This window comes from Anabrus simplex, chromosome 1 (assembly GCF_040414725.1).
Source record: "Anabrus simplex isolate iqAnaSimp1 chromosome 1, ASM4041472v1, whole genome shotgun sequence".
In the NCBI taxonomy this organism is placed as follows: Eukaryota; Metazoa; Arthropoda; class Insecta; order Orthoptera; family Tettigoniidae; genus Anabrus; species Anabrus simplex.
The window spans coordinates 1,657,522,054-1,657,544,543 of NC_090265.1; the positions used below are offsets into that span (position 1 = coordinate 1,657,522,054).

A 22,490-nucleotide genomic window follows, 5' to 3' on the forward strand; every position below is an offset into this window, starting at 1 on the left:
ATCCCAATTAATAGTTAACTAGACGAAGTTTTACCAAGTGTCCATTACATTTTAAAGATAGGTTACATGAGAAAAGTTTCGAACCTGCCCCGAGGGTTAAACTGCTGAGCTAGCGAGAAATGAAGTTATTAAATAGCCATTACCTTATGGATGAACTGCTGCCCGAAGAAAGAGGCGCTTCCCGCCCCCTGCTACATAATCACACTAGGAGAGATGTTACTGAAGTGGCACCGAGACAAGAAAATGAGCAGTTTATATATCCTCGTGGAACATTCGAGACCTTTCATGAATGATAAGACACACCCACAGCAGTTTATTGGTTACAGAACATAGTTACAGAGCAGGTTGGGGAAGAAAGCCCCGATTGGCCGAAAATTAATTTAAGAAATTCGGGATTGGCTTATTTCAAAACTGGCGGAAAGAAAGGATTAACATTGCCAACTCCCAAACCACAGAACAAAATTTAGCAAAAACAAAACTTATGAATGTTAAATTTCTTCAGGACAGTTCATTCCTTTACACCAGAGTGGGTTATTATAGCTTTAGTAGAGACATCTGTTAGGGAACGTCCAAACTTCTTGATCCAGAGGAAACAAACACAAGTCGAAACAGACACCGTTCAGACACTTCAAAATTACCAAATTTACGGTGGTGACATCTTTCGAGAAACCATCGGATTAATATAGTTTGTTAAAGTTCAGGCGTTCTCCTGTAGAGGAGTTTCAACTGGCGCAATATTTGAATTTGCATTGTGGAGGTGTACCGCTCGGTACAATAATAATAATAATGATAATAATAATAATAATAATAATAATAATAATAATAATAATAATAATAATAATAATAATAATAATAATAATAAGCCTCTGAATCCCAAGAGTACAGGGTCTTCAAGGGTAAAGTCAGGAAACGTGTAATAAAGTCTATCCCCCACCTAGGTACAGGATTTGTGGCAGCAAGAATACTTTAGAGTCTGTCACACCAACTTCACATCCTCCAACAGTCGAATCTCGAGCTTTTTTTCGAATCACAAATAAAATCTACGCTATGGTGAACATCATGAACAAATTAATCAAGCTAACAGGACGGACCCACAAGGAACAGAAATCTTCTGGGAAAAGCTTTTAGATATACTGTACAAGACTCACAGAAAACACACCATCATCCTTCTCGGAGACTTCAATGCTCAGCTCGCAATAGAAAAGAAGTTCAAGAGCATTGGTGGAGACTATCCGGCCCACAGGAGAACAAACCACAATGGAGAAAGGCTGGTAGAGCTGTGCAAGGCGTTCAACCTAGTTGTGAAGTCCACTGATTTCAAACGCCTTTCTAAGAAACAGAAAACAAGGACATCCCCAAATCCCCATCTCAACAAATTCAAAATTGACCACGCTGCTATTTCTTCTGAATCTCAGAGAGAAATCCAGGTAAAAGTCTTAATAAGCGCGAATCTTGACTCTGATCACTATCTCTCAAAGATGAAAATGAAGCTTATTCCAAGATCCACCAAAATATTTCAGGGAAGAGAGATCGACAGATTTGATGAGGAAAAAAGAAGGACACAAAATTAATTGAGTCAGAAACTTGTGTCACTTGAGCCACAGAAATGGGAACGACTCAAGGAAGCCATAGTTCAAACGGCAAAAAAAACCATTCCATTGACAAAATCGAGGAAGCATCCTTGGTGGACCAATGAATGCGATGATGCCATAAACCAAAGGCGACTTGCTTGGCTGCGATGGAACAAACGGAAGAACGAAGAAAACACAGAGATGTTCCTAATCACGAGAAATAAGGCTGAAAAAAACTTTCGCAGGGCAAAACGAGCATTCAACAAAAATAATTTGGCACAGATAGACCAAGATATCAAAAAGAACAACATTCGTGACTTCCACAAAACCTTCAAGCAACATCTCAGTAAGTACACACCATCGAACACTTTAGGAATTCCGATGGGAAAGTTGCTTACAGTGACAAAGACAACTCTATGATCCCGGCGAAATCCTTTGAGTCCCTCCTCAACTGTGAGGCTCCAACATCAATATTTTCCTTCCAAGGAAATATGCCCGTTAATCCAGAGTCAAGTCCTCCAACCAGAGAAGAAATAAGGCAGATCATTCAATCACTTAAGAACATTAAAGCACCAGGTGAGGACTCAATAGTTACTGAGCTTTGGAAGTATGTAAGTGACAAGGCACTTGACAAGCTTATGGATATCATCCGTGAGATTTGGAGGAACTGCCAAGTGACTGGGCATCGGCCCTAATTCACACCCTGCACAAGAAAGGTGACAGCGAGCTCGATAGCTGGCAGTCGCTTACGTGCGGCCAGTATCCAGTAATCGAGGGATAGTGGGTTCGAACCCCACTGTCGTCAGTCCTGAAGATGATTTTCCGTGGTTTCCCATTTTCACACCAGGCAAATGCTGGGGCTGTACCTTGATTAAGGCCACGGCCACTTCCTTCCCATTCCTAGGCCTTTCCAATCCCATCGTCGCCATAAGACCTATCTGTGTCGGTGTGACGTAAAGCAGATAGCAAAAAAAGAAAGGTGACAAAGCGGACGTAAACAACTATCGTGGCATATCCCTCCTCTCGATAACATACACAATTCTCGCGAAAGGACTTCAAAGGACAGCTGAAGCACAGATAGATCAGCAACTGGGAGAATACCAAGGAGGGTTTAGGAAAGGGCGATCTTATGTTGAGCAACTCATGAATGTAAAATAATTTCTATCGCATATGAAACTGGGAAGTAAGAAATTCGTAGTGCCCTTCGTTGATTTCAAGAAGGCTTTCGGCTCGCTAGATCGAAGTACCCTGATCAAGGTTCTAAAGGAATTGGGTTAGATAATAAGGCAAGAACAATCATTCAGAAAAAGCCTGTTGAACACGACCTCCAAAGTGAAATTCAGGGTAGAGATTTCTGAGTCCTACGAAATACGAAATACGGACAGGGGTAGGGCGGAAAAATGGGCTCTTACCTCTGCTATTCTACAGTGTTCTCGAGAAAATTATTCGCGTGTGACGTAAAACATTATGTAAGGAAGGTATAGAGAATGGAGTGTAGGTTGTAAGAACAAGGACTTGACAATAGGCTGTTTAGCCTTCACAGATGACCTTGAAATTCTATCTAATTCTCTTGACACGGCCACACAACAAATCACGCAACTACAGATGCAAACAGCAAAGACAGAACTTCAGATTTCGTTTGAGAAAACACAGTTCATATCGGACACCGAGTCATTACCCAGAGAAAAGAAGGTGAACGAAGAAAGAATAAAGAAGGCAGATAAATTCTAATACTTGGGTGAGTGGACGTTCCTGATCGCGAGGATCCAGGCTGACAAAACCATACGCAGGGTAAAACAAGCATTCAAAAACATCATATGGCACAGATAGACCAAGAATTCAAAAAGAACAACACTCGCGACTTCTACAAAACCTTCAAGAAAAATCTCAGTAAATACACACCACCGAGTCTTCACTTTAGGAATTCCGATGGTAAAGTTGCTTACAGTGACAAAGACAATTGTAAGACCCTGGCGAATTACTTTGAGTCCCTCCTCAACCGTGAGGCTCGAATATCAAAATTTTCCTTTCAAGAAATTATGCCAGTTAATCCAGAATCAAGTCCTGGAAAGAAAGCTTTCATGTCAAGGATCAACAAAATGGAAATGGCTTATAATATAAACCAAATGCACCTACAATAAACAATCAGTGTCCTTCAAGGCAATAGTCAGGCATTAGTCTACCGTTATTCGACAGAAGGCGCCGTATGCATCAGAATGCCTTGCGATGAATAAGAAAGGCCTGGCAGAACAACTGGAAGCCACAGAGAGTAAGATTTTCATAAAGATCTTGGACCCGGTCAAAGAACAAAGAGAGTAGCCTAGCAGAAGACGACACAACGATGAACTATATCTACTCGTGGGGAAGATAACGTACACCATACGCAAAAGGAGAATCTTGTTCTATGGACACTTGACACGAATGAGAACCGGAAGACTGTCCAAAAGGAGAATCTTGTTCTATGGACACTTGACCCGAATGAGAACCGGAAGACTGTCCAAAAGGAGAATCTTGTTCCATGGACACTTGACACGAATGAGAACCGGAAGACTGTCCAAAAGGAGAATCTTGTTCTATGGACACTTGACTCGAATGAGCACCGGAAGACTGTCCAAAAGGAGAATCTTGTTCTATGGACACTTGACACGAATGAGAACCGAAAGATTGTCCAAAAGGAGAATCTTGTTCTATGGACACTTGACACGAATGAGAACCGGAAGACTGTCCAAAAGGAGAACCTTGTTCTATGGACACTTGACACGAATGAACACCGGAAGACCGTCCAATCGAATCTGTGCCCTATCTGCCTTCTTTAATTTCCCTTCGTTCACCTTAAGTTCTCTGGGTGCTGACTCGACGTTCGTTATGAACTGTGTTTTCTTAAACGAAATATGAAGCCCTGCCTTTGCTGCTTGCATCTGTAGTTGACTGATTTGTTGTGTGGCCGTGTCAAGAGATTTGGAGAGAATTGCAAGGTCATGTGCGAAGGCTAAACAGGTGGAATAAGACCTACAAGAACTGGGGATCTAACATGAGGACATATTGGAACGTGACTCTTTTTTAGAAGAAGCTTGGGAAAGTACAGAGTTTTTAGCCGAAGTCCAATATGAACCCCGGCGACAAGTGGACGGAGGTATGCTCACCGAGAAGAATGCGGGAACACTGGGCAAATGTGAAAGATAGTAGGAGAAAGCAGTTGAAATAGCGTGGTCCATAGAAGACCGGAACGAGTATCATAATAATAATAATAATAATAATAATAATAATAATAATAATAATAATAATAATAATAATAATAATAATAATAATAATAATAATAGCGACCAAAATCGGGTTCCAAATTGGGAAGAAAACGTCCTTTTCTTTAATTAAAGTACAGCCCCAGCATTTTCCTGGTGTGAAAATGGCAAACCACGGAAGACCATCTTCAGAGCTACCGTCACTGAGGTTCGAACCCACTATCTCCTAATTGCATGCACACCGCCGCGCGACTCTAAGAGCTCGGCCAGTTGCTCGGTAATTCATTTTTGTATGCCAATGTGTAAAAGAAAATGCACCTTACTGTACCGTGCTGTAGGAGTGTATGTTTGCATGACGTATTTACACATTGCTAATGTACAATGCATGTGAGGTTCATTTCCGTTTACCCATCATCAGAGGAAAATGAACACAACGAAACTTGTTCTGGTGTACAGCGTATCCTTATTTGGCTGAGAGGCGTGACCAGTTTTAAGGAGAATAATGGATAGGAAAGGCATTGTGGGATACGAGGTTTTGCCGGTGCAGCGACGACATGATTATACAGAAACTGCAATACCATACCGTAGTTTAAATGCATTCATTAATGGTATCAGTTGAGTTGAGCAAGTACTTGTATGTATATTTCAAAATAACCTTGCTTATCACTTAATTCTTGCATATATTCAATTCATTAAAGTGAACTTTAGTCCAATTAATTTAGACAGACAATGAATCTCTCTGTAACACTAAAGATACTGTTTCAATTACTTACCTTTTGGAAAAATTGCATATTTGATAAGGGCTCATGATCATTATCCTTGATACACTATTAAGTACTGTACATATGAAAAACACAGACACACTTCAGACAGCTGAGATAGCAAATAGTATAAATAGTGTATATTGCTTGTTAGTTGGCCAGAACACAACAAAATGTTTCGAATCCTTGTCATAGGTGCTGCTCTCGTCTGCTGCTTAGGTAAGTTCCATCATGACATCAATTTCATCGTCAGTAACAATTAGCCCAGATTATACTAATGTCATTTCAGAGTGATATGTAACGTCAAAGGAGAAGTTCATTAATTGAATTGGTCAACACTCAGAAACTTCCTGGTTTAATACTTCTAAATTCCTATTCATTTTGGTTTTGTCAGCTCTCATTTGAGAAGAATTTCATAATATCTTAATCTGATCGTAACGAGTAGATGAGAGGGATTTTATGAAATCGAATACCGGATCATTGTGGAATACAGAAGGATCAAAAACCATTCTTGGATAGGGCACTGGAACGCATGGATGTGCAGCAAGGCTATCTTTTGGTCTATGTCAGCATGCAATAAGTTTACAGGCTTAGTAACAAGTATGTAGGGGAGCATGAAGGACCAACAGAAAAGGGGATAAAATGTGCGAGTTCTGTGGCATAGGATACATCTCGTGGATGGCAATGCCAAGATTTAAGGTTTAGAAGTATTTTTCTTTTTATGATTCAGCTCTCCTCCTACGGATGTCGATCTCCATCGCTCACGCCATGAACCCACAAATCCGTGCTGAGGTTCTCTAAAGCAACGACGAATCCCTGCACCTCATTGCGGTGCCGTATGGCCGCGGTCCTTTTCATTCCACTTCTTTTTCTTCTTGCCGTGCCGTCTCCTATCGAAATTGGTGATTATTATGGCTATTCTAGTCTTTGAGTCTGCCACACGTAAAAAAACATCGTGTTTTCCTTGAACCAGTCCCTCAGATTCTTCAGCCAGGAGATTCTTCTTGGGCTTGGTCTTTGTTGTTCTGAGATCTTCCCCTGCATCAACAACTGTAGCATCCTCTACTTGTCCGAAATAATCAAGTTTTCGCTTCTTGATGGAAAGGAATACCTCGGTCTTCTTGTTTAGTCTTTTCATTACCTCAGTATTCTTTACTCTTTGAGTCCGTGAGATACATAACATACGCCGATAGACCCAATCCATCCATCCATCCATCCATCCATCCATCCATCCATCCATCCATCCATCCATCCATCCATCCATCCATCCATCCATCCATCCATCCATCCATCCATCCATCCATCCATCCATCCATCCATCCATCCATCCATCCATCCATCCATCCATCCATCCATCCATCCATCCATCCATCCATCCATCCATCAATCAATCAATCAATCAATCAATCAATCAATCAATCAATCAATCAATCAATCAATCAATCAATCAATCAATCAATCAATCAATCAATCAATCAATCAATCAATCAATCAATCAATCAATCAATCAATCCTGATCTCCATTTAGGGCAGTCGCCCAGGTGGCACATTCCCCACATTTAAAGGGCTTCCAACTTCTTGCACAGGTCCTGGGTTAGAGTTCACACTTCCATTCCATACAATAGTGTGGGAAATACATACCCCTGACAACTCGCAGCCTCAGATCTAAATTGAGATTGCGGATGCTGAGGCCTTTCTTAATTTTAATGGTGTGTCGCGCATGTTCTCTTCTTGCTTTGATCTCTTGGCTGAACTGATATTGTTCGTTCAGGATATAACCAAGGTACTTGTACTGTCGAACACACTCGATATCTTTGGACCTCTGCTTTCTCACTCTCATGAATTTGGCCTTTTTCTCATTCATCAAGAGCCCGCAGTTTTACAAGCAGTGTCACGTTCACATTCAGTGTTACTCCAACTGCGCTGTTCCTGTTTTGAGTCCATCATTGGAATGTCTTTGTTAAAGAATTAGCAGGTTCTCAGTGTGTGGTGACTGTAACGAGAGACGTTAGTTGTCTTCACTCATGGCTTTCTTATTTTGCAGAGCACAGGCAATTGTAGCCAAGAGGTGAGTGTAGTAAACGAGGTACCTTCCTACTAGTGTAGGTTCAAGCCGTATTCAACCACACCGATTGGTGAATTCTATCAGATCAAGGTGAATAATTAGCTCCTATATCTAGGGTTAGGAGCATGATGTCCGTAATCCAAAATAGGAAGAAAAATTGGATAGGGCATAATCTAAGACACAACACTTTACTACAAATAGCAATTGAAGGGATTATAAAAGGAAAACGAGGAAGGGGAAGGAGACGATACCAGTTATTAGACAGCATTAGAAAAAGAAAGGAATATTATGCAGCAGTGAAGAAAAGGGCACAAGATCGAGAGATATGGAGGTCACAGCCATGACTGGACCTGCCGGATGGCAGAACAACTTATGAGATGAGATATCTAGGGTTAACGTATTCGGTACCACTTTTTAATTGAGGGTGGGTGGATCGTTGTGTCTTTACGAGTCTCATTAACAAGAAACTCTGCGTGAGTATAAATTGTTTCACTAGTAGAGTTTAAGGTGAACATATTCAGTTAAGACTGTTTCTATTGTTCCTCCGCAGAGGCAGCTTCACGTGCGCTGAGAAGGCCTCTTCGAGGAGGCAGCCGCATCGTGGGAGGCACTGATGCAGACATCAAAGATTTCCCCTATCAGGTAAGTAATCGTGTCAAGCGTTACTTAAAAGCAATCCCTTGTTTACATAGTACGTACTATACGGTATATACTGTACATATTATGTGAAACCAAAGTTGATGGATTGGGTCATTTACGCTTGCACAGCCCATTAATAGACAGCAGCCAAATCCATCTGCATATAGACCATGGATGCCTCTATAGAAAAATAAATAAATAAATAAATAAATAAATAAATAAATAAATAAATAAATAAATAAATAAATAAATAAATAAATAAATAAATAAATAAATAAATAAATAAATCAACTACATTTTGGGCTGCCACCTAGGTGGCAGATTCCCTCGCAGTTGTTTGTCCATTTCTTAGATTATTTCAAACATGATCGATATTTATCGAAAATCTCCCTTGGTAAATTATTCCAATCCCTATTTCCTTTTCCTACAAACAAGTATTTCTTGCAAGTTTTTTCTTGAATTAAAACTTTATCCTCATATTACGATCTTTCCTACCTTTAGAAACTCCACTCAAGCTTCTTTGTCTACTACTGTCATTCCAAGCGTTCCGTTAATCGAGCTGTTCGTCTTCTTTCTCCCAAGTCTTCCCAGCCCAAAATTTGCAACATTTTCGTAACGTTACTGTTTTGCAGTGGCGGCTGGTGGAATGTTAGCGGCCACAATACTTTTTACCACAACACTTTCTTGACAACAGTGCAGAAAAGAGAAGAGCAAATTGAAATCGAAGGCTGCCCTTATCAGCTGTTCTTGCCATTTGAATATGCAATGATGATTGCATTTAAAGAATAACATCACTGAAGATCAGATGTGAAAATTATTTATAAACGGAATTAGTCAAGCTTTATTTGCCGAACTAGATAAACTGGAGGTAAATAAGTCCACTGGAAAAGTAATAGCTCAGAGCTATGATGGTTCGAATGTGATAAGCGGGCAACACAGCAGGCAAGATTGAAGGCTGTACAAAAATGTACACTTTTTTCACTGTTACGCCCATCAATTGAACTTGATTATCGAGCTATGTGCAATCCAAAACAAACAAGTGAAATGATGTTCTAAAATTGTAATGTTGAAGAATTTTCTACAGAGAAAGACGTCCGCTCTTGAAAATAACTTCCACAGAATTCATTTTCAAAAGCAGGAATAATTAACCACCCTAAGATATAAGCATAGTTAGAATAAGTATGAAAATAAAAAAATGGAAATACAGTTAGGACTTAAGTACTGTGAGCACAACTCACCAGTTTCAACTCTAGAGCACATTATTATTATTATTATTATTATTATTATTATTATCATCATCATCATCATCATCATCAACAAGCAAAGATAAATGAATCGCAAGGATATCACTGTTATCACAAGCGGTTCCAAATCACAACCGCACCGGTAAATTGACCCACACTACTTTCAAAGCTTAATAGCGTACAGAATAATCACAATGAAGCACGAACATACAGGAAGATTACTACCAACGAGTACAACTACGGACCAGTGTCACCGCACTCATTCAAGTCTTCCGCTTGAAAAGGAACTCCTCACTGCTGCCAACCCTCACGAAATGTAGGATGCAAGCCGGAGGCCCGTGTTACTTCACTTTCCCAATTTGAACCTACATTACTGATCTCAAATGTTACATTTCATTATCATTCATTATTATTTTTCGTCTTCAAATATAATTAATAACAGCGTAAACAAGGTCATGGATTGTTATTTAATGTTATTATATGCAGTCCCTCCGAAACCATACACCAGAGTGCTTCCCCCTTACATCTCTCTCACCTCACAATCACTATATCCTGGGACGGAAGTTCGAGATTGCGTGCCGTATCTTCATCCTGAAAACGTTTACAGTGAACTGCGCGCTAAGAGTCCCTCATCTAATCTTGATATTGCCTAACAGTCTTCCTTATTGATGAGAACTTACAGTTTTATGATGATATGTCATTGTCATAGCGTTATTCGAGTACATTGGATCCGTGGTAGAGTGTCGGCCTCCGAATCCCAAGATAGCGGGTTCAAACCCGGCAGAGGTAGTCGGATTTTTGAAGGGCGGAGAAAAGTCCATTCGACACTCCATGTCGTACGATGTCGGCATGTAAAAGACCTCTGGTGATACATTTGGTATTTACCCGACAAAATTATTTAAATCTCAGCCATAGACGCCCAAGAGAGATCCGGTTTACTCTGTCTGCCATCTAGCGGACCTAGAGTAAAACGGAACGTCGAAATTGACGAGCAGACAGCCAGATGGCGTCAAATCGAAATGTCTGCACACGGTAGCTGAGGCCATACGATTATTATTATTAGTTATTGACTTCAAATATCGAGAGAAAAAAATGTTTTCTAGGGAGGACGCCGTCAGGGAGTTCTTATGGACCGGCGGCTACTGCTCTTTTGCAGGAAAGTATTAAGAACACATCGTGCTGTTTTCCTTAGGATATTTTCCATTTCTTGAATCAAGTAATCCTGGTGCGGTTTCCATACACAGTAACCATACTCCGACTGGAGTCCTACCAGTGACATATACCCTTTCCCTTGCATCAACACCTAAATATCCTCATATTCTTAGGCTATGAAGAGATCTGTAACCTGTATTTATTTATTTTTATTACTTCAGTGAAGATCCTTAATTACATTAACACCTAACTACTTATAGTGATCCCCATGTTTTACTATACCCCATCAATACAGTAATTACTCCTCAAGTAACTCCTCACTCATTTGGTATATCTCTTTCATGCAAACAGTAATCAAATATTGTAAGTAATGTACCGTTCCCGTCTAAAACAATATTTTACTGGCACCTTCGGAGAGCTGCGTGTTCGGTTCGTAAAAATATGACCAGGGCGAAACAAATTAAAAATCTCAGGATAAATTACACCATGGGTATGTGAACAGGAAACAGTAACATAATTCCGAAATAAAATTCAAAATAGGAGGGTAAGATAGATTTATTATCTAAGAAAACATTATTGAAACTCGGGAAAACCAAATTGATATGAAAACGATTCAAAACATGGCTTAAATAAATGCCAGAAATTCCAGTATGTGCCGTGCACATAATTAGCACAAAATTATTACATGTCACAAAAAGACGGGCAATGTCCCGTTTTTAAAATATAAATATTTACAAAACGAAAACAAAACCTGGGGAAGAAGTACACACTTCGCATCGAGTCAACGCAGTTAAGTTCATCTTATCGAATCCTGACGGATATCGTTCTATTTACGAATATAGGACATACCGCGACAGAATAAAATTATGCTAAATCCGATCCATAATTAAACATTATATTTACATCACTTATTAACAAATCAATGTTCCAGGGTTCCTAACTTATAGCTACACTGAGTTTACTAACAGACCGCTCTGTTACAAATTGATTGCCTTGAAAGCCTACTTCCCAATAAAATGAGCTCCGGACTCATATTTAAGAACAAGTCTTTATCAACGATGACAATGACATGATCAGCAATAAATACGTGTAACACAATGCAATATAAAATAAACACTCCAAAGAAACCTGTAAAATTATCTGAAATACAAGCAAAAATATGCTAAACTCCTTCATATTAAAAAGAACACGGAACTCCTGGCTCAGCTGTCCATGTGTTGGTCTTTCACTTAGCACGCTATAAATCAAGTGACACTTCTAATGCTCCAGCTATGAAACATCCTGCCTTGCAAGAAAAGATACTAACTAATTGGATTGATAATTCCTGCCTGAGAGATTCTAATATATCTGGGAACATACATTAACGCTGCCATTCACTTCTCTGTTCATTAAACTAACACAAGGCCTCGAACTCAACTTAAGGCATCACAATACACATCCATATGGCCTTAAATACATATTCCAATTTAACACGGCTATTATACGACATACGGCACATCTGGTCTAACACTTCGGAGTCCATACGTTCGACTCTCATAGTATTAATAAACACTCAAGGCAAATCAAGCCTCTCTCTCATCATGCAGCTGCACCATTATATTTCCCCTTTATTATATACCAGACACCCATGTCCTGTATTAACACACATTGTAATCTCTGTATCAGGCTAATCTTGCCTTTTTCTCGTAAATTTATAACACAATACCAATTTCCTAGTTCTCTTTGCCGATCTAAAAGATACTAGTTCAACGGTTCACTTTGACGCTGGTTACAACTGCCATCCATTCCTGTAAACATGCTACATGCTTTTTAAAAAAAGGTTCCCTACTGAAATTTATTCCCAAACAAGCTTTAGGCTATGCAGCCTTCTTAATAAAAGAGTCTACATCTTATTACAAAAAATGGAATACACAGTTATCTCTTGACATACGTAAATCCTCATCTAATCATTTCCCCCTTTACCATCTTATAAAAATGAAATAAAATAATATAAAAACATCAGGGTTCAAACATGCATTTTCCCTGAAACATGACATTAAGCTATAAAAAGAAAGCTCAGCCACAAAAGGACTGACATTTACAGTTAAACTACTATAGGATCGAATTAGCCTAATTTCTTCTATCTAAGCATGCCTACATTTTTAAGATGAACTCATCTGGTGTTGTCTCAGCTTCTTTATAGTTCCAGGCCGCTGTGTCTGCAAAAAGTACGCCATTATAGCAACAAAATGCATGGCGTTACCAAATACACTGCAGGTCCTTTCTTCTTCCATCATCTTTGAAATGTGGTGCTTCGCACACACCATTAAATTATACCGAAACGATAACGACGATTCGCAAACGTTCTTCGCGTTACCGGACGCGTACCGATCACAATATTTGCGCTATACAGATGCAAATTATATATACGGGTTTGGAAATATCGATAGTAACTATCGTCTTAGTTATTGTCAATCCTTTGCCACAACCGCACTCTCGCATACTGCATCATCATACGTGATCTTATCTATATAGCAAAAATAATTGCTTTGTTCCTGTGCAATACACTTTCATAATTACATTATATAACTTGCATTTAGGTAATATATTCTTATAAAATAACGTTTCAGCTTTAGCAAAAATATGTATACTTGTTTGATTAAAAATCGTCACTGTAAAAGTTACTTTCATATAACACTGGCTTCATATAAGAAACACCGACGCGCGCGGTTAACAACTTCAAGGCAGAGTGAGCTTCCCATATCCAGAAACTGCTGCGTTCACCAAACTTCCGGTATTAGTAATATCATCGGGGATTTCACTGATGTGATGATGCCATGGCTCGGTCGCTTGCTCGGCAAAGCGCTGACTCAATAGAAATGTATTTATTACATTATTAGTTCAGAATTAAGTACTGTAACTGTCTACAGATAGTTTTTAACGTCTAACTTGCTTCTTTTTCATATCAAAAACGTGGAGTATAGCTTTATAAAAGATTACCTAATAAAATCAAGAGTAGTACAACACTGTAAATCTCGAAGTTGGTAGGACTGGCTTCATTTGTCTGTATATTCCTATCATTCCGCAACTTCGCTTCCAGGGCTGTGATTTGTCTCTTTTGAATCGGCCGCTCTCAAACACTCTCGTAAATTCCCCGATTGAATCGTACGGAATACCCGTGCTGCTCGCTGTCACTATGGAAGATAAGAAGTTATTTCTGAAGCCACGCGCTGCCAAGATCTTGCATTACGCAACTTCTATATTGCACCATGACTCCTTCTTGTATTAAATGCACAGTATTACACCATATCACTTAGTTACTATTTGGGGCATATACGATATGGCACAGTACTTCAGATATGGTACTACAGTATATTCCAACCCATTTCCTTTAGAATATCCCCAGAAATATTAATTCCAGTTGCTTTCCTAGTTTTCAAATTTTATATCTTCATGTGAATATCCTTGTCATCATACTTAAATAGGAATAGAAGGAAGAAAAAATTAAAACAAACTCTTGATACTACGACCTGCCAGGACGAGTGTTGCCAGGCTAGATGGCGTGTAAGTACTGGAGAGCTATGTGGTCAACGTAATGTTATCGTCAGCCGTATTTCTTTGGCTTTCTTGACCAAGTCCATTGCTTCTAGTATCAGACAGCTCCTTTGTCGTTCTCCCAAGTCTCTACGTAAGAGCGAGGAGAGTTGCCCCTGTACAATGAGGTGTACACTATTCGGTACTTCGTGATTATATCTATGAAAGGCAGCCGTGGCCCTGAGGAGGTAAACCTGGTGAAGTCCAGAGAAGGGTACCCGGCTGTAGGTTTGGGCTTAATCCATCTACAATTCCCAAGGAACTGGGAAAAGCCACCTCCACAGAGGCTATTAAGGCACTTGGAGGAATGGAGGGAAAATTGCTTCCACTATGTATAACCTCTTCATTAAGTGATATGCTTGGCCACCTTTGCCCCCACGAATAAACCTCATACTTATTTCTGATGTTGGCTGAGTGAAACTCAAAGTCACGTGCCCCTCAAGGAATGGAACTCTCTCTTATATTTTTTTCGACTTCCTGACGCTGAACTGAACCCACGTCCTTTCAAAGGACCGAGGTCTGCCCACCACCAATTCAGAAATGATCTCGTATTTCGTTTCAACATTTCTTTACGAGATAATGAATCCAATCGATCGAGTTTTCATCTTCTCTACTGGGCGTCCCTGATTTCTAATTCACAACTTCAATCTTGCGGAATTTCAATGCTGCAGTTTAAGGATAAACAGCCAAAAATTGTGTGGTAATCACAGGCTATTAAGAGCTCCTCGTGAATTTGACTGAAAATGTTTACAAAACTTCGATCAGGAAACCAATCTTTGGATGATCCGGTAATTGAAAGCGTGATCTCGGTATAGAACGCTAATCCTCCACTAGAAAACTTGTTAACATTTAAGGCAATATTTATCACATTCTCAATTTTTTCTTGATGGAGAATGGGGAGATTGGAGGGGATGGATAAGGAAGAGGGAAGGATGCAGCGTGGCCTTAAGTTACTTACCATCACGGCATTTGCTTGGAGGAGAAGTGAGAAACCACAGAAAACCACTTCGAGGATGGCTAAGGTGAGAACCGAATCCTCCCTCTACTCAGTTGACCTCCCGGGGCTGAGTGGACCCCGTTCCAGTCCTCGTACCACTTTTAAAATTTCATGGCAGACCGGGAATCGAACCCGGGCATTCGGGCGTGGCGGATAATCACACTAACTACTACACCACAGAGATGGACCGTTAATTTTATTTTGCATTATAATTTCAATCTTTGTAACTCGTCTCAAATTGCCATGATCCAGGATGGAATCATCCACATTCCCATCTAGCCGTCCCTTAATACATGTTATGTGCCTGTTTCTGAGTATGTGAAAATATCAGGGTTGTAGCACGAGGATGTTTGGGTACCTAATTATGTTTCCTTAAATAATTTGCATTGCTAATTACAGCCAGGTGCAATCTTTTTAAGACAACTCTCCTCTCCCTCCTCCCCGAGAGGGTGGGCAACGTCTGCCGAGTTTGGTAAACTGCTTTAGTATGCCGGAGAATGTGGTTATGCGTGGTGTGTGTATTGGGCGGCAAAAATACCTCGCTCGGAGCCAGATCGGGTATCGAACTCGAGGTCCTGAACATTGAAGGCTATGACTGACCACTCAGCCTTGAAGCCGGATCATTTGCGTCTATGAAAACCACATTTGCAATTTCTTTGACCTCTAAAATCACGCCCAGTAACTTCTGGTGTATTTTCCTAAGAAAGATAGGTTATCATCAAACAGCATGGAATCAATGTTTGATAGAATTAATGCATTAATTGTATAAATGTTCTCTTTCCACAGCTGTCGTACCAGTACTTAGGCTCCCACTGGTGTGGAGCTTCCATCATCAGTGAAGACTGGGCTGTATCAGCAGCTCATTGCTCTGAAGGGTAGGGGGATTATCTTTCTTAATATCTACCCTCACAATGAAGTACATAATTGAAGATTAAGTCTCATGTGATGTTTTGTGTCCATGTTAACAGAGTGTATGCAGATGAAGTGAATCTTCGAGCCGGCAGCAGCATTATAAACGAGGGTGGTGAATTGTACGACGTGGCAGAAATCATCATGAACGAGCAATACGACTGGTACACCATCGACAACGACATCTCTCTTTTGAGGGTAGGCTCAGTGTTAAATAAGTTTTTAATGGAGTTATTTGGTTCACTTTCCGAACAGAAAATTTGTGTAAAGAACTATTTTTTTTGGCAAGTTGCTTTAAGTAGCATAGACGTCGTGACGGCGGGACAGGGACGCCGTAGGAGTGGGTAGGAAGCGGCTGTGGCCTTAATTAAGGTACATCCCCAGCATTTGCCTGGTGTGAACATGCTAAAACTTCTGAAAACTAGCTTCAAAAAACACTTTTATAGAATTTGATATCTTTCTCACACGGAAATCTGAGTTTCGTATACTGCACCTGGCAACAGGTAATGGTATGGTGAATATTCTTCATACACCGGATGAGTTAGTAGTGGGCCGGGCTGAGCAGCTCAGACGGTTGAGGCGCTGGCCTTCTGACCCTAACTTGGCAGGTTTGATCCTGGCTCAGTCCGATGGTAGAGGGTGCTCAAATGCGTCAATTCGTGTCGGGAGATTTTACTGCAGCGTAAGAGAACTCCTGCGGGAATATATTCCAGGCATCTCGGCGCAAGTTATCCGAATACCGTGCAAGTAGTTATTGAGACGTGAAGCCAATAACATTATTATTATTATTATTATTATTATTATTATTATTATTATTATTATTATTATTATTATTATTATTATTATTATTATTATTATTATTATAGTTAGTAGTGGTGGTAGCGATCTATTAATACTAATCAGAAGGAAAAATGGAACGGGTCCAAAACTTCGAAAATTAAAGATATAGGTCAAAGAAGAGTGTGAAGAGTGTGAAAATGAAAAACGCCCTTGGCCGTGATACCTAATATCGCCGGGATCGTAAAAGAGCAAGATTTGAAAGTGAGGAGCCTGGCACAAGTAAGTGAAAGTAATGCTAGGACTCAGTTAAGGATCCCGCGGTCACCAACGAACGTTACCAAGTTAAGAGCTCCTCAGTTCCTTTTTAGTAACCTCTTACGACAGTAACCTCTTATTCAACCACGCCCACCCGCAGGGGGTACAGAGTCAGTTTGGGTTACGTAGATGTGGGCTTGATTTCGGGAGATACTGGGTTCGAACCACAAGCAAATTTGTAGCTGTTGGTATGGTGATTATGTCCACGGGACCTCCAGTTTAAGTGGAATACGAATCACAGGAAATATCCCATGTGCTTCTTCTTTTTTTATCTCATCTTTACTGATTATTGGGCAGCCTTGTCATCCTCACGATAGAGATATTTTCTTCACCGTCTTTGACCGCCTTTATTGTTGCGTACGGTCGGCCATTTTTGATGTCCGTCATACATTCTTTTCTTGGCCTTCCTCTTCTTCTTTTGGTCTCCATCCATCTCTCTATCAGATTGGTTCACACGTTTTAATGTCTTAGAAAGTGATTTATTAATCTGTTTCTTCTACTATCTATTCTTTTCACCAGCTGCTGTGACCTAGGTGCTTTCATCTTGGGAGCGTGGGTTCGTGACTATGGGTCCCCAATTTGAGTCTGACACTACTTCCACTTATTTGTGCTAGTCTCATCGCATCTGACCTCCCTTGATCAGCTCTTGTTCTTTTCCAACCCAACGGTATTAGATTTCCGAGCCGTAGGGAGTATTTTGTTTTCACACCATTCGTGGGTCTTCTCGTTAAATTGCCGATACCTTCAAACTTCCAGATGTCGTAACTCTTCCATTTTTCTTCTGATTAGTGATAAATATATGAAATAAACCACTGGATGTGAAATCCCCAATTTTGTTAACGTTCCAGTATGGTAATCCCCCGGTAACCCTAAATAGGGCTAAATATTCAGGCAGGGTCCCAGGCGGACGTTTTCCTCTGACTTGCTTCACATTTCGCTACATGGACCGGTTAAGGGATAGGGTGATAGAAAAACAGAGAAAAGAATCTATTTTGAAAAAAAAAATATTAGAATTACGAAGTACAGTAAATGCTTAGAAACCTTTTATTGGGAAATCGAATTTGAAGTACACTCGCTGACTATTATATAATAGGACTGACCATTCAAACAGTTGACTATGGGTCACCATTTTGAGTCTGACATTGCTTCTACTTACTAGTGCCAGTCTCATCGCGTCTGACCTCCCGTGATCAAGTCTTGTTCTTTTCTAACCAAATGACTCAGGCGCACGTTTTCCTATCACTTGCAACGCATTTTATATCCCGCTCGGCTTCCTTAAGATACACTGTAATACTAAATAGCCTATATATTAACTGAGTGTTTCAGTTGTATGCCTGCAAAATTTGAGCACGGTCCGTCAAGTAGTTCTTACGTAGGACAAGCCAAGAAAAGACACCATGGATATAACATACGCCAAGACCCACAAAACATTATTTCTAGAAAACAATTAGAAATACGAAGAAAGTTTAAACTGTTTTCGATAGTTAAAGGATATTTTGAAATACATGTAATGTGAGTTTTCTTATGCAAGGAAATTGTAAGTCTCCGATCTGATTGAGGTTGAGTACAACAACTTCAGTAGGAATGCTTTATTCATCCATATCAAAATTACATACTCAGTCGTATAATTAGCTCCTGTTTCCTGGTGTCAAATTTGCTCATTTAAGCACCGCGTAGACAGGACTGAGTGGGGGGTAGCAGGTAGATGTGGGGAAGTAATGTACTTGCGAGAAGAAAGAGTGAGAGCGTGACATAAAATGGACGATTACTATAGTAAAGTATGAATAAATATTCAAAATTGACCTTTAAAGAAAGTTTTTATTTCTTCCTTGAAAGGGGTGCGGGCCACGTAGGAAGTATTGCCTTCACTCTGGCCAGGAGATTCAGGCAAGTTAAAGTTGAAGTGAAGGATTTAGGAGTTGGATAAGAGATGTGTGGAAATAAGGAGATTTGAGGATTTTGGTCTGTTGGCTAATCGTATTTGTTTTGTTTTTGCTTTCTTCTGTATTCGTTTTAAAATTTCAATTTTTAAAATTCAAAATACACAATTTGGGATCTTTAAAATTTAAGTTTTATCAAGATGTTGTACATAATATATATTTGGTTTTAAGTGTCTATTTACCTTATTTATATACAAGGTTTCGCATAACAATTGTGTTTGTGAATCATATTGTCCATTTTTTGTTGTTAGTGTTGTTCTTGGAGATGGGAGGAAATTAGGGTTTTGGACGTTCCGTCACAGATCAGAGTTAAGCATCACCGTAGGGTGGGGGGAAGGACCGGTAAAGATGTAGAGAATTTGTATAAGGTGTGGGGAAGGGGGAAGCGTATCACGTAGGATTTCGTTGAGGGAGAGGTGGGCTCGGTTGTGGGCTCGAAGGAAGGCACGCTGGAAGTGGATTAGAACATAGGAGTCGAGTTTAGGGAAGTAAATATACAAGTCGGAGGTATGAAAACGGAAGGGGAGCCGGAGGGCATGGCCTATGGTACAGCGTTCATTGGAGTCGAGACAACGGTAGAGGTTGGGGTTGGAGTGGGCTATGGCTACCCAGGTGGTAAGACCAGAGGTAATAGGAGGTCAAACAAAGGTCTTGTAGGTGAGGAGAAGAGGGGAAGAGTTAATGCTCCACCCAGTGCCGACTAGGTGACGAACCAGTCGGCACGTGCGGCAGTCTTGATTTTCAGATTATAGAAATTGAGATGAAAGTTAGGTGTTGGTAAGAGGATGCCAAGGGTGGGTTGGGCGCTGATCGGGGTGCTTTGGATCTGGAGTTAAAGCTGATCTGGGTTGCGTTGGTTTGTCCAGTTGTTGTGGTGGTAGCATCGTGTTGCGGGACGTCGTGGGTGCCAAGTTCCACTCCTTGGAAGCTACCAGTCGTTGCAGTCATTGTCGTGGTATCGTCGCGTTGGTGGGGCTAGCTCGGTTTTGAAGCTTTGCAGGACGAAGGGTGGTGCCTCAGTTCGACCCCGAAGAAGCTGCCAAAATCCAAAGCCTCTACCGGGTGGTTCCAGGAAGGTGTGTTGAGTTTAATAATAATAATAATGTGCGCATTTTGCGTTTTTATTATACAGGTTGCTACCAAGTTCAGGCTTGGTGATGGGGTCGCCGTCATTCCTCTGGCTTCTGTTACTCCCGCTGCCGGCACGATTGTCACCATCTCCGGTTGGGGTGCTACCAGGGAGTGGGGTGCCGCTTCCAAGCAGCTACAGCAGGTCCAAGTGCCCGTGGTAGACCACGACCAATGCAGCGAGATCTATCAGCAGTATGGTGGAGTCACTGACAGCATGCTGTGTGCTGGTCTTCTAACAGGAGGCAAGGACGCCTGTCAAGGAGACTCTGGTGGCCCTTACGTCGCCGACAGTAAACTTGTGGGACTCGTGTCATGGGGTGTGGGCTGCGCTCAGCCTGATTACCCTGGAGTCGCCGCAGATGTCGCAAACCTCAGGCAGTGGATCACCGAAAAGACTGGAATATAGACTTGATATGGTCGGAAATAAATGATTCCTGTTAAGACATCATTGGATTAATTTGAATAAGTCCTTTATCGCCTGAAGTCCTCACCCAATGGGGAACGAACTAATCTCAACCACTCACCCAAAACTCTTTAATCATATCACGTTGCCGAACATATCTTTTATTTATTTATTTATTTATTTATTTATTTATTTATTTATTTATTTATTTTTGTGTGGACCAGCACTAGGCATAATATTTTAAGTAGAAACAAGGAAGGAAACGACATTATATACATGCATAATGACTAACATGCGTATATCAAATCAAGTAAGAAAGTCAGAAAGAAGGAAGGAAAGAAAGAATGAAAGAAAATTAAAAAGGAAGATTATTTCATTAAAAAAATCACACATTGCTTTACGTAGCACCGCTACAGACAGTTCTTATGGCGACGATGGGAGAGGAGAGAGCTAGGAGTGATTGGAAGAAACGCCCGTGGACTTAATTAAGGTACAGCCTTACAGCCCCGCATTTGCCTGGTGTGAAATGGGAAACTTCGGAAAACCATCTTCCGAGTTACGACAGTGGAGCTAGAACACACTATCTCCTAAATGCAAGGCCAGAGCTACCTGACTAAAACCGCGTGGGCAATTCGGTCATTTCTCGTATGACCAGTCATTACCGCCAGCGAGTGAGCCCACTGGCATTTGTTGATATATCTAGCTTCAAACGTACCCCCAACTTCATATCTACCCCATCCCTCTTTTCCAGCCAAATAAACACCCTGCATCCAATCCTGCCATGCCCAGGCGCCGGGATCACCGCAGACCAAGTAACCAGGTCCCTGACTCAACCCCCCTTCCCCTCCCCGATCACGCTCAAAACTTCGCTGTAGTTGACGAGATTGCTACAAGAGTCAACCAAGTACTCTCCTCCCACAATCACTCCTCCGACAGCCAGTTTGAACCCCGTCACCAGCACCATCTTACAACTAATTTGAAATTATAATACCCCCTCCGACACCGAACTAGTAAACTACTAAGGAAGCTCATACACCTACGTGAAGACAAACTCCAACTTCTCAGTTTCCCATTTCAATCACCGGACCAGCTCCCACGAATCGGTGCGCTGTGTTGGAAGCCATTCCAGACATCGTCCATTCTCATATTGCAATTATTGAAGAATCGCAGAATAACATGTTTATGGTCACTCTCAGATATATGTATCCTTCAAAGAGTTGCCGACCACCAAAGAAAACTCTTAAAGCTGTCATAATTTCCCCCACTTCCCAGTCAAGATATAAAGAATAAGAATAATAAGAGGAGCCGCCCCAACCAAAATGTATCCATAAGCACTCAGATACCGCCACCTCCACCCACTGAAACTATTGAAAACACAAACCAAACTCTGCATCACTCAACAAATGGTCACTCAAAGCAAGTGAACCGAACCCAACCACCAAGAAAACCAACCACCGCCACACAAGAAACCTAACCACAGACCTACATCAATCCAGTTCACCCACAAACAGCAGATAAACCAACACTGCCCACAACCTCACTAAAACCACAGGAACACTCAACCACCCAAAGCATCTCACCACCCAGGAATCGAACCCGAACCATCTAAAAGAAGCCACTTCATACTTCAAATCGCCTCCTCTGGTCACCATGTGTTACCATTGCCAAAATATCTAATACTCCGCTGCTGAATGCACTAACGCCACCAATTGCAACAGATGTGGTGGCCATCAATATCACACTGAATGTTCGATACCACAGGAGCAGGCGA

At 40.8% G+C, this 22,490-nt stretch overlaps 1 protein-coding gene across 1 annotated transcript; it reads left to right on the forward strand.

Annotated features, from left to right (window-relative positions):
• The first annotated feature begins 5,663 nt into the window (after positions 1-5,663).
• LOC136863489 (trypsin-2-like) lies at positions 5,664-20,759 on the forward strand. Its single transcript, XM_068229440.1, has 5 exons — positions 5,664-5,790; positions 8,187-8,278; positions 16,028-16,116; positions 16,210-16,348; positions 20,318-20,759. Exons 1-5 carry the CDS (start codon positions 5,745-5,747, stop codon positions 20,720-20,722), a joined length of 771 nt encoding a protein of 256 aa, XP_068085541.1. The 5' UTR covers positions 5,664-5,744; the 3' UTR covers positions 20,723-20,759.
• The last annotated feature ends 1,731 nt before the right edge of the window (positions 20,760-22,490 follow it).

Excerpts from the sequence above, each read along its gene's own strand:
- LOC136863489 (XM_068229440.1), top strand. The coding sequence starts at position 5,745 with ATGTTTCGAATCCTTGTCATAGGTGCTGCTCTCGTCTGCTGCTTAG. Across the intron at positions 5,791-8,186 it reads TGCTCTCGTCTGCTGCTTAG|AGGCAGCTTCACGTGCGCTG; the intron begins GTAAGTTCCATC and ends GTTCCTCCGCAG. Across the intron at positions 16,117-16,209 it reads GCAGCTCATTGCTCTGAAGG|AGTGTATGCAGATGAAGTGA; the intron begins GTAGGGGGATTA and ends CCATGTTAACAG.